This window comes from Styela clava, chromosome 15 (assembly GCF_964204865.1).
Source record: "Styela clava chromosome 15, kaStyClav1.hap1.2, whole genome shotgun sequence".
In the NCBI taxonomy this organism is placed as follows: Eukaryota; Metazoa; Chordata; class Ascidiacea; order Stolidobranchia; family Styelidae; genus Styela; species Styela clava.
The window spans coordinates 12807422-12820251 of record NC_135264.1 but is presented as its reverse complement, the minus strand read 5'-3'; the positions used below and the strand labels follow the sequence as shown (position 1 = coordinate 12820251).

At 37.7% G+C, this 12830-nt stretch overlaps 2 protein-coding genes across 2 annotated transcripts; both read left to right on the top strand.

Annotated features, from left to right (window-relative positions):
• The first annotated feature begins 9459 nt into the window (after nucleotides 1–9459).
• On the top strand, nucleotides 9460–10777 carry LOC120334514 (transmembrane protein 267-like). Its single transcript, XM_078109522.1, has 3 exons — nucleotides 9460–9675; nucleotides 10222–10352; nucleotides 10427–10777. Exons 1-3 carry the CDS (start codon nucleotides 9507–9509, stop codon nucleotides 10775–10777), a joined length of 651 nt encoding a protein of 216 aa, XP_077965648.1. The 5' UTR covers nucleotides 9460–9506.
• A 5-nt stretch (nucleotides 10778–10782) lies between these two features.
• LOC120334650 (uncharacterized) lies at nucleotides 10783–12106 on the top strand. Its single transcript, XM_039402156.2, has one exon. The coding sequence runs from the start codon at nucleotides 10783–10785 to the stop codon at nucleotides 11566–11568; it is 786 nt and encodes a 261-aa protein (XP_039258090.1). The 3' UTR covers nucleotides 11569–12106.
• The last annotated feature ends 724 nt before the right edge of the window (nucleotides 12107–12830 follow it).

Sequence of the window (12830 nt, the reverse complement as noted above, 5' to 3'; positions counted from 1 at the left end):
AAAATTAATTGATATAGTTTCTATTAATCTAATCGTAATAGATCTAATATATTGTGACATACCGAGAAAAAATCGCATGCAGCTACGTAGGTACGGTAGTTTCAAAATGGATGGGATGATACATCGCGCGCACAATTGACTTCGTTTCGATTTTAGTGACTAATTAAAATCTAACATAGCACCAGATTTAGTGATTTACAATGTCCAAAAATCGATTCCAATCTGTCACGAGTTTGCTAAAACAAAACTTATGATGTTATCTTCCGTTTTAGGTTTTATTTTTTTTTTATTTTATAATGCCGCTTTCCAATCAAGCAATTTGGATTGCGGATCCACCTCTTTACTAATTATTATTTTTATCATCTCGTCGCCGATATTATAATATACTAACTTGTTTTTCACACTGAACTCACAATTTCGCACGAGAACAAAAAGTTATATTTATCGTCGTGTTCGTGATACAAAATTTTTAATAAAAGGCAATCGGGCAAGTTATTAGAGGCTTTTTCAGTCTTCCAAAAAGGCAAGGAGTTTGAACCCGTCTCTCATCTCAATTTTCCTTGTCCCGCTGCCGCTTTCACTTCACTTACCTGATATCTTTTGCTTCTGGCTTCGATGATTTTATTTTGCTTTTTTTTCAATCCTCTCAATTTTCATTAGGTTCCTCGCTGATTTTTTATCTCATCTAATGTCCTAATTAAGCTTAAAGGGACAGTCAGAGGACAAGTGAGAGAGAGTCGAGGAGCAAGAGATGGTCCAGCAGGCATGACAGGGAAGGAAAGAACACGACAGGTCATGGGAAAGGAAGTCAGTCTGAGGGCAAGTGAGAGGGAGTCCGAGAGCAAGAGTGGGCCAGCAGACATGACAGGGAAGGAAAGGGAGCCGGAGGGCAAGCAGGCATGACAGGTTAAGGGAAAAGAAATCAGTAGGAGGGCGAATGAGAGGGAGTCCGAGAGCAAGAGATGGTCCAGCAGGCATGACAGGGAAGGAAAGGGAGTCAGCCGGAGAGCAAGAGATGTACAGCAGGCATGACAGAGAAGGATAGGGAGTCGGAGAGCAAGTGAGAGGGAGTCCGAGAGCAAGAGATGGTCCAGCAGGCATGACAGGGAAGGAAAGAATATGACAGGTCATGGGAAAGGAAGTCAGTCTGAGGGCAAGTGAGAGGGAGTCCGAGAGCAAGAGTGGGCCAGCAGACATCATGACAGGTTGAGGGAGGGAAAGACAATCTGAAAAGAAGATGGTCCAGCAGCATGACAGTGAACGAAAGGAGTCAGTACGAGAGCAAGAGAGAGGGAGTCGTAGGTCAAGAATGGGCCAGTGTCGCGGACCATACTGTCCACGTTTATATTGTATGTGTATATATATTTTTATGTTTATAGACTGTGATGTTGACCCTTATTCACGGCTGTTTTGCCGGATTTGGACTCCGACCACTCACTGCATGTGAGGCAGAAAAGGTCTTCGAGCTCTCTTTCTCTGGCTGCCGCGCTGGCGGTCGGGTGTGTTTTCGGTTCTCTAGTTATTTTTTTGTTTAATCTGTTTGAGTTATATAACCTGTTTGGCTGGTATTTGCTTTGGAGTTGCCGTCATTGATTTCCTCCAAATCTGTGCGTGCTCGCCATTGTCACTGGACCAAGATGTTGATCAAATCCTGGCGTGCTCGTCATTGTCACGGACCAAGATGTTGCTACCGTGGTTGTAGAATGAATCAGAAGACTCAAAGGTTTCGGATCGGTTGTTTATTGTACGGCAACTCCAAAGCTAAAACACTTAAAACAGAGAACACAGAAAAACACGTCCTGCCACCAGCGCGGCGACCGGAGAAGAGGCGGGAAGCTCTTTTTTCTCACGACTCGATGGTGATCGGAGTCCCACAGCAACCGGACCCGGATGAAGTATATCTAAACCAAAGGTCCTCAAAAAGCATATAGGCAAATACAAAAAGACAATCTAATCCAAAACACACGGATAATAAAATCCGTGACACTAGCAGGCATGACAGGTTGAGGGAAAGTGAGAGGGAGTCGGAGAGCAAGAGATGGGTGGTCCAGCAGGCATGACAGGAAAATAAAGGAGTCAGTCGGAGAGCAAGTGAGAGGGAGTCCGAGAGCAAGAGATGGTCCAGCAGGAAAGTGAGAGAGGGAGTCAGAGAGCAAGATGATAATGGATATGATCCAGCAGGCATGACAGGCAAGTCGTCAAAGCAGCATAGCAGCAAATCGCGGGGGGAGGAGTAAGCAAACTGAAAGCGGGGGTGGAGGAGAGGGGCCGAGAAATAAACAAGTAGACCACTGAGTTGTGTCCAAAGTAGATGGGGCGTGGATTAGGAGAGGAAGCCCGGGGAGAGCACGCGAGTGAGGGTGAAAAAAGAAAGTAAGATTCAGAGGGTCGAGAAAAACTTGACAAAAAATAAAAGCAAAAAAGGGGCGTGGATAAAAAGGAAGCCGGTGCAAGCAAGCAAGTAAGGAGATGGGAGCCTGGGGTTGCAGAGAAGGTCGATTTATTGGAGGCATTAAAAAAAATTAAAAAGTTTGACACCGCAGTTATAATTCTACATCTTACAAGTGACAAAAATCAAAAATTCCTACACATTCTCATATATTGAATAATATTAACAAGTTTCCACGTTTCAATTCAACTTTTTCCAGTGCCTCCCCGTTCTCTGTGCGAGTGCGACACTTCCATTGAAAATGAGCGAGCCTTACAGCCGGTTTCCTTATTTACATTCAACAGAATTGAACTAATGCAAGTCATATGTAGGGATGGCGGAATCGATTGTAGAGTAGACCCTTGTTGATTTGACCAGGGAGGTGGAGGTTTCAGCTGAGATATCATTATATTTGTATGACAGAAATTTTGGCATCAGCGACCCAAGAAAAAATGTTGCAATGGTGGCGAAAAAACAAAAAAATCTTATCCAAACATCGCGGTTGTCGCCAAAAGTACCTCGGTGTCCCATCAACACATCCGCTCTATCAGGAAGAGCATTTAGTTCAACGGAGCTTACTGTCTCGTCTCCAAATTGCGATCGAGACTCACAGGGAGGCATGAATTGAACTTTTTAGATTGCAATAAATTTTTGTTTGCTATGATAGTGATTTTTTGAACTTAAAGTTGACATACAGATCGTTTTGTTTTTAGGTTGTTGTTATAATTCATTTTCTTGTTATTGTTATGAAAAAATATCTTGTCTCCCCTACTGAAACTATAGCTTCGAAATTTTCAGTGTTTAAAAATTGTAATTTTTTCTCTAGAAGGCTATCACGTTCATTTTATTAAATTCAAAAATTTATGTGGGCTTTAAGGGATACGTTTCTGTGTGCGATTTTGTCTACGGTGACAGATTGCACAGACACATTATACTTGAACTTCGCTCTCTTGTTCGATTTCATATATGGTATTGATTAAGTGGGTATGTTTTCTCGGTGAGCTAAGTCGGGGAATCGGAATCGAAAATTTAGGAATCGGATGAGAATCGAATACTTGTAAGTAGTCATACTTAGCATCCTTAGCTTATATATATGTCACATGATATTTTCTGGCTTGTAATGCACCAACATAATTTTATAGTTTCAGTATAGCTCTTGGCATTTTAGTGTCTGCAAGTAACTTACCTCGGATTTTTCTTCAAAAAAAGGTCCAGAGCAAAAAGTATAAATTAATAAAAATGTAAAAAATAAAACTCGATAATTGTAACGTACGTTAGGGGCCTGTAGTTAATATTTGTGAATTCGGGGAGGCAGTTGACGCAAGTTATCAGCTTGGAAGGCAGGACTCAATTTGCGAAAAAAAATAAAACACTTAGTACATGTCGTATTTTCATATCTTGGAACAACAGTATCTTTTTCGTTGACGTCGTACAAAATTCTTTGTGGAACTTAAGATTAATTGAAGATAACAAGATTAGTTTCATATGTAAAGACAAAGCTATTATGTACTACAAGCAAACATTCGTTATGAAAAATCTTGGACCGTGTGTAGAGGTTTTCGAACTTGTAACGCCCAGGTCACCAGGTATACCATGAGCATGAATAGCTTCATAGACATTTTTGGATCTGATTCCAGATTACGGTGTAATTATTTTTCTAAAAGTTGCAAAATTAACTTGATTGCAAAAATAAAACTACTTACACTCAGCAACATTGTAGTTCAATTAAAATGAAGATTGTACTTCTGTCAATTCGGAACACTCTTACTCCTGCAACAGAAAATTGAACATATTTTAGTCGATTAAATTACTTCACAATTGGTCTTGCTATAATAAGGTCACTCTCTTACTTTGTACTCTATTAAGAAGTCTGATATGATATCGCCGCAAATTAAAACAGAAGTCACCATTTATCAAAGGCTCTAAGTGACTTGGGTCATATTAATGAAATGACTCAGAAACCCTCAGTGAGATTCAACCCAATGATCTAGAGACGTGAATGCCCCGTGACTAAAATTAACCTAAATAAGAGGTTTATGGACTTTCACCCAACACTGCTGTCAGCAGTCAAGTCAATGTGTCTACTTGATCTATCTGATAATACTTATCAAACCTATCATTTGGATATGGCTACAAATACTTGAATTAAAAACCAACAATAAAATTTAAGAATAATAAGTACATAGAAAGGTAACATCAATTCTCGACAGAACATCTATAAATGTTCATAACTGCACGCAAAATCCGACCGGGTATCTGAAACAAAAGTCCGCTCATAGAACTAAAATAAAAAACGACATCATTGAAACTAAGATAATAGTGTGTAATTGTGAAAAGAATATAACTAGCTCTACGAAAAGTTCCACAGAAACATATTCAAATAAGCTTTTAATATGGTTGTGAATCAAAATTTTTGAGGTATACCCCAATGACAGGGATCGCGATAAAACAATGAAGTACGAAACCTATACGAACAATTTGATTTCATTGGCCTGCAACAGAAGAATGCCACACAGGCTCCGATCAAGCACCATGACCACTCACGATTCTCTATAATGAAACTAGTGTTCCATATTATCTGAAATTGATGAATGCCAAATTATGATTAACTTACAAGATATTTTTTCGAAATAGCTCTCATGTCTTCAAACATTTATAGGGAAGTTTAAAGATGGTACGAAAAAACAAATGGGCAAAAATTCATTTCTACCGGGCTGATATCGAGGTATGAAACGTTTGCCAATCCGACTCGGTTTGTTATTTAACACTGGGGCGTTATTGAAAATTCATCCAGGGATCAATCATCCTGGATCAATTTGATATACTTCACATTAATTATCTTATATGTTTCTCACATACAGTGAACAAGTAGCATGCGACTCCGTCGGTAATTTCACAATGGATAAAAAGGTCATGTCACGCACGCATTTTTAATCTACCGCGAGTCCGCTAAAATAAAACTTATAGTGTCATCTCCCGTTTCAGGTTTTGGTTTTAATATTTTATAATGCCGCTTTTTAATCAAGAAATCTGGGTTGAGGATTCACCTCTTTATTAATTATTTCCAGCATCTTGTTGCCGATGATTATAATATACTAACGTATTTTTCACACCGAACTCACAATTCAGTGCCAGAACAAAAATGTAATTATCGTTGTCCCAGTGGAACAATGCATGCATATGCCGAGCAAAATTTGTGATTTAGGAAAGAATAAACACCACGTAAAAAGATGTATACGGTCAAAAATCACGTCACGCTAAGAAAACAATCGGCGATTTTAACAAAATGCAATCGCCCACGGTATTAGCAATTTTTCAGTTCAATTATTCCAAAAGAGAGAGGAGGTGGGTGGGATTCGACTAGAGATGTACCGATACCACTTTTGTTGCCGATACCGATACCAGCTAAAAACGCCGATACCGATACGCCGATACTACAAAAAGGCCGATATTACCGAAACCGATACTATGTAATTATTACTTAATTAGGTATGCTGTGTAGGGCAGACGGGTTAAAACAATGGTCTTTGAGCGTTGTTCATGGTACACATTATTTCAGATCGAAAAAAAATATATATCACATAATATGAAATTCATTTGTTTGGTATCCATATGCTGTAACTGATTAAGATATATTGTACAGTAACGCTAGTAATCTCGGTGTTCAATTAGAAAACTCATAAGCCGGGATGTCCAATTTGAATTTAATGTTAATATCGCGAGCTTCGAATATCGTTATTCGTGTTTAAAAGAATATTGAATATCACCCACACATTCTAGCGCCGCCGTCCTACGTTCAAATTAAAAGCATTTTACAAATATTTTATTTAGTGGCTAATCGTAATCGTCGACGCAATAAGTCAAAGCCAACATGAAAGAATATCAATCAGCACCGACAAAAAGAAGGCCCACCGATAACCGTTGAGGATGTTTTTTTACTTCACTATTTTATAATATTTTACAATTGCTATCATATATTTTGAGACAGTCTAGGGCTAGGCGGTCAAGTCAATATATCTATAAAGAAATCGTGTAGTTAAGCAGAATTAAGATTAATACCTGTGTAGTGGGATAATTGTGTCGGAATTAAGTTTATCGATGTCGACGGACTAAAGGACACTCGTACTTGACGACAAACAGTCAGAATTTATACCCGTGCCAAAAGTCCATGTGCCGTTAATAAGGAAGGACCCCAATTCCACTGTATGATTTAAAACTGGGCGCCTAGTTGCTTTTTGTTATGTGCTGTGTTGATATATTTCTTCATAAAAACTATGTAATATTAAAAATGTCAATATAAAAATTTGACAGCGAAAATAGCCAAATTAGTTGAGCTAGTTGAGCTGATAAATAGCTAAAAACACGTGAATCCTATTCTCTCGCGGGGGTGGGGACATTTATGGCTCATAGCTCACGATCTCTCCAGACAAAAATAAATTAAAAAGTAGTATGCCAACTTATCTTTTAAAACATTCTGGACCATATCAAAAAGGTAAATATATCGGGAATATCGGCCTTAATCTAACCGATACCGATACATGGCCGATACCGAAAAAATGGCCGATACCCGATACATCTCTAGATTCGACCCCGAATTTATTAATATGTTCGTCTAGCGTAAAATTTACAGCCATATTATATATAATTTATAGCTGAAATTTAAATTTGTTTAGGGCTTGTATTAAACCCATTAAAAAAGGTTTAGCTTTCAAATTAAGTAAAGTAATAATTGGTGAGTAACAAATGTGTTTTTATTTCTTTTACTTTTCAAAATTCATTTGTGGGGCTTCGTCAAAATAGTCAACCTCTTTAAGAGCTCCATAACACAAAAAAAATGAGACCAGTGTTCCCTCCAAGAAAATTTCATACTGCGCAAATGTTGTTTTTACTGACCAAGACTATTTTAAGACTGAGCAGAATCCTATATTATTTGCAAACTTTGTGAAATGTTACAATAGTAGCCTAATATATATTATCGGAATGCAAAAAAGCACACCTTCAACTCAAATAGCTTCCCCTTGTTTTCGTGCTTTCCCAACGTTTTTACACTTTGTCCATATTTGTTGTGTTCATTGCTGAATCAAGCGACAATCATCCAAAGTACAATACTTGTCTTATATTTATATCAATATTTTGCTTGTCTTATGCTCCGCGTGACGTCTTCCCTGGCGACAAAGACTATGCTTTTCAAAAATTCAATGCCGTAATTTTGGTTAACCATGAATGTGGAAATTTAGGGTTTATTGACAGGACTATCCATTAATTTGCGGGACAATACTGAGGAATTCAGCTCAACACGTGGTAGAACATTATCTAGGTGAGGCTTTATTTCAAATGACGGAGTTTTCAAAATTTTACTCTTCAGCGGTTGGCATTGTGGTGAAAAAAACCTCCTCTTGCTTCCACGCTTCGCTTCTGAGTGCATCTAGTGCGTCAGCGTCAATGTGCTTTTTATGATATAAATGGTGTAGTCAACTTCCAATTCCCACCAATGATTTTTTCTTTCCAAATCACTATCAGGCCACTTCCCGACAAACTTTGCGGGTCATCACGTTCCTTGACGCGGAATAGCAATAAATTTTGCGAAGTTTAGCAGTTATGCATGCCCGTATCACGATTGCAAAATTAGTGTCAAACAACTGTTGTATTCAGCCATTCTACTTTAAAATCAATTTACCTATTTTAGCCTTGCTTCCTTGAATGGACATTTTACTGACACGTCACATAAAGAACACTAGTACGCGTATATTATTGGTTCGGTTAATAAACCACTCATTATAGTCCCTTGCTGAATATTAAAACGCTCAAAACTTTTGTTTAGTAATTTCTTGTGAAACATACTTGCAACATCGGTATCATTCAGTATAAGCTCATGGCCATGGGTGTACCAATCTCGAGGTTCAAGAGCTGAAACCCATCTGTTTGATTGCCCTACGGACAATAACAAGTTTTGCCGAGTCGACAACACGAAATCCAGAGCGCGCGATGAAATTTTCAAAAATCAGCCCGCGCCAGCATACAACAACAAGGTACTTGTGTGTGACATCACAATGACTAGTGGTCACCAAAATATGCGTGAAACATAATACGAGCATTATAGTTGAGCGTTAATAAAAATTACATATGAAAATATGAACCACGCTGAAAACGAATTAGGTTTGAATTGTTTTGAAAATTTCAGTGGGAAAAGATCGTATTTTTCGCTAGAAGGCTATTAGGCCTACTTTCATTTATTTCGAAAATCTGTGTGGGATTCGTTTTTGTGCGCGATGACGTCAAAAATTGGGCACCTTGTTGCGTTTCTGCGATCGCGTTAGATTGAACACTGCTGGTAGTGACTGCACATCTGACACCCGTATGTACTGAATACTTCGTTTTGGACTTTGCGTCCATACATTTGAGCATCGCTCTCTTGCCATTCTGATTAACTTAGTTCATTGCTATAATTCATATTTTCTGCTCTAGCGTTAATATATAATTCATGAAAATTCAATCAATTCAAAAGTAAGGGATATGTGGTAAGGGGGCGGCTAGTCGAGAATGGATGAAAAAACGTTGCACAGCAGTAATTTTACCAAGCTATGTGAGCCAATTTACCAAGTCATGTGATGTATGTGACATTCATGAAATCCTCTCTAATGAAATAGCGGCCAGTCGAAAATGGATGAAAAAACGTTGCACAGCAGTGATTTTACCAAGTCATACAAAAAGAACTGAAACACTGTTGTAATGCTATTGGATTATACTTAAATTTACCTTTCATTTTGAGGTAACACTTCTTTTCATTTCTTGCCCGAATTATGCACCACCACTCATCGATGAGCACGAAAGAGAGACCTAACACGGCCCTGCGTAAAATTAGAAGGAGGCGCGCTACTCAGTGAACCCTATCAGGACTTTTCACTGACAAAAATGATTTGATTCTCATCAAAAATATCATGAAAATATCACGAAAAAAATATTTGGAATAATATAGTGTCTGGTATTCATAATACTAGCCACTTTGCGTTGAAATGGCGAATAACATTGAGGGCGCACAGTTCAGCAGTTACGTGCCCCTCGCATTTCAATATCGGGAATGCCACCGCGCGAAAAGCGCAGTTTGACTAAGTACGTTTTTGCCATTCTCGGAACTTTGTCGTTCGCTACATTTTGCCTTTTGGAACAAAACTTCTTCAAATATTTTAGCCAGCGCTTGACAATACTGCAACGTATTTTAGCAGACTCTTTCGTACATTTCTGTGTAGGTAGGAACCTAATTTTTTGTTCATATGTTTACCGGGTTTAATATATTTATCTGCAGAGTTCGATTATAGTTTTTGCCAACACTTAATAAACAAATAAGTCACAAGTGGTGGTAAATCTCCCGGGCATACGCTGGCAAAGGATATTACAGTATCACGAGCTCGAATTACTTCTGCACTTAACGAAAAATAAAGGCAGAAAAGTGAATTCTTGTAATGTAATATAAAATCTGAAAATAGATAATAAAAATCGCAATACAGGAAATAGACTATGTCTGTATGTGTACATTATTAACATTTACTTTTATGTCTGCCTTGTTCTGTTATTAATATCAGAATATTGTTATTGTATATTAAAAAATCAATCAACCTGTAGGCCTATGTGACAACTAATGACATATCCCATGGTCAAGGCAGTGCAAATGATGCAAGTTATACACATGTAATAATAACGGAATAGTTGTACTATTTTTTATTTCTTGGACGATTTTTAAATACTGAAATATTATAATATCAGTTCTGTGCTTAACTTTTCTAAATGACTTTCAGGTTGTTGGTGTTGGGTATTAGTTAGAGGAATCCATAACAACCATATTGTGATAGAAATTTGTCTGGCAGGATTATTTTCGAGTGCAATTGACATTGATCACATTATTGAAGCAAGATCGATTTACCCAAAGGTGAGCCTTTCTATTTTCGAACTTGATAAGTTAACAATTTCTTGCTTATCTGAAATCGATTTTTTTATTTTTAGGATTTGATCAATATTCATCATCGCTCACTTTTCCATACATTAACTGCAGTACCTGTTGCCTCATTTGTAGTGTGGGTCTGTAGTAAATACATCTGGGGTCTGATCTTGAAATACAAAAGTTTGGAGCAACTGAAACCTCTTAAAGGGATTCTGATAGTGTCTCCTTGGATCATTGCGGTTGCGTGGACAAGTCATCAATTGAGGGACGCCCTCAGGAGAGGTATATCTCTACAGCCATTTGGTGTGACTGGACCAGTGCCACTGTGGTTGTATGTTGCTATTGTCACTATAATACCAAATTTTATCAGGTTATTGGTATCATTTTTGCATGAACGAAAGCAGTTGACTTAATAAGTATGAAGGCGAAACAAAAAAGCAACACAAATTCTAATGGTGATGAAGAAAGTGTCCAAAAGACGAGTGATCCTTTGACAATTTATAGACACCCAAAAGTTACAAAGGAGAAGCCTCGGGCACGCAGATTCAGGCCATGGGAAAAAGAAGATTTCCTTGAGTCATTCGAAAAAGTGTATGAAGGAAAATGGCTGAGTAAAGAATTGCCAAATATTGAACTTTGCAAGAAAATTCATGAGGATGTGCCAGCATTAACTGTTGATGAAATACAAACATTTATCCATAGTAATATTATTAAGCTTAGACCAATACGAAAAAACACTGAGAAGCCAATTGATAGATGGCATGATGTTGTTGATGCTTTGAGCCCCAATAACAAAGAACTAGAAAAGCAACTTAGTCTTGTAATGATGGTTGCAAAAAAGGAACCATCAGACAACATTGAACCTCCTGCATCATTTGATCCAACAATGCCACAACCAAATTTTGGGAACATATATGAGTATTTTTCTTGCGCATTTTCTAACAAACCACTGCCTGTTTTATCCCCAATCGATAGCTTAGTAGTGGAAGATTGCATGCAGTCACTAACTTATCAAATTGAATGTCTTAACGATGAGGAATTGCGATTAAGTTTGCGGAAAATTTACTTACACATTGATCAGAAACTTGGCCATGAAGTTGAAAAAGATAATGAAGAAATTAAAAAGAATTTACTTCACAATGCAACTATTCTAAATCCTCTTGGATTGAATGCACAAGCTATTGTGCCTGTCGTTCCAGAATGAAAACTGGCATTTGTGTTTGAAGTAGGAAGACTCTATCTAATTCATTTATTTCTCTGATATGATTTGTCATATTTATCTTCGTGATGAGAAACATGGTCTGGTAATATAGTAAACCATGGACATTTGCAAGGTTAACAAGTTACCGGTTGATTGTTCAATATGCATAGACTTTGGTGGATGAGGCAGTCAAGAGTATTCTTAACCAGGTTAGTCTCGTGATATTCAACAATGAGAATGGAAGCAAATTTCTAATGCTTTGTGTGATGGTGCAATCTGTTGTCTACTTTGATAATCCATATCTCTTCTTTGATAATTTTCATATGTAAGTCTTTATTTTAAGAATTTTGTGGTGTTGAATTACATTTAATATCTAGAATTCTATCTTGCAATTGATATCATATAGGACTCGAGAAAATTTAGCATAAATCAGATATTAGCGTGAAAAGAAACGTCTATTATGTGAGTTCCCAAAGTACCGATCTCTGAATTTCGTTCAAAATCTCTCTTGTGTAAATAAAGCAAATATACAAGTAACAGAGCTGACAACCGCTATGATTGCGAAATATAATATATCGAGTCATTACCGGAAAATTCCTTCAATACGATAAATGGCTTCATGCTACACTTAACAACTATAGAATAGAATCTGGGAAGCGGCAAGTCTGATTTCAGGCATCAGTGAGATACAGTAAAATTCGCATGCAGAAATACCAGCGATGGTCTATACACGGGGCACTGGACAAAGGTTCTGCATTGGGATACCATTGATTAATGCAAGAGTGTTTCTTACATCAAGTCCATGCTTCCGAAAACAAGTAAATAACTAATCCCATACCCGACATGGAATGGTAACCGGACGAGAGGCCGTAGTTAGCCATATGGTTATGCTGTCTTATCAGCTTTCCTCTTTCTTGTGTCTAAAAGGTGAACTCTCAACTGTTCAGGACCAAATGTCCAGAATTTATTTTGTTCCGTGGCTTGCAGCAATTGGTGGCATAAGATTGCATCTATGTTAAGTGTTCCCAATTAACATATGAACCAATAAAAATGAGAAACAAAACATGGTAAAAGTATGAAACAAATTTTCTAACACAGTGTAAATTTTCAATACAAATTCATTCTGGTCATTGATACCAAGCCTGTCCAATGCCAATATTACTATGAAATGAATAGCAGGAGGCTGTCTGTTTGCTGGTAGAAGTTTCAAAAGTAAAATGCAAAATAATATAGGCACAAAGAGACTAGGAAACCACCTGGTGAAT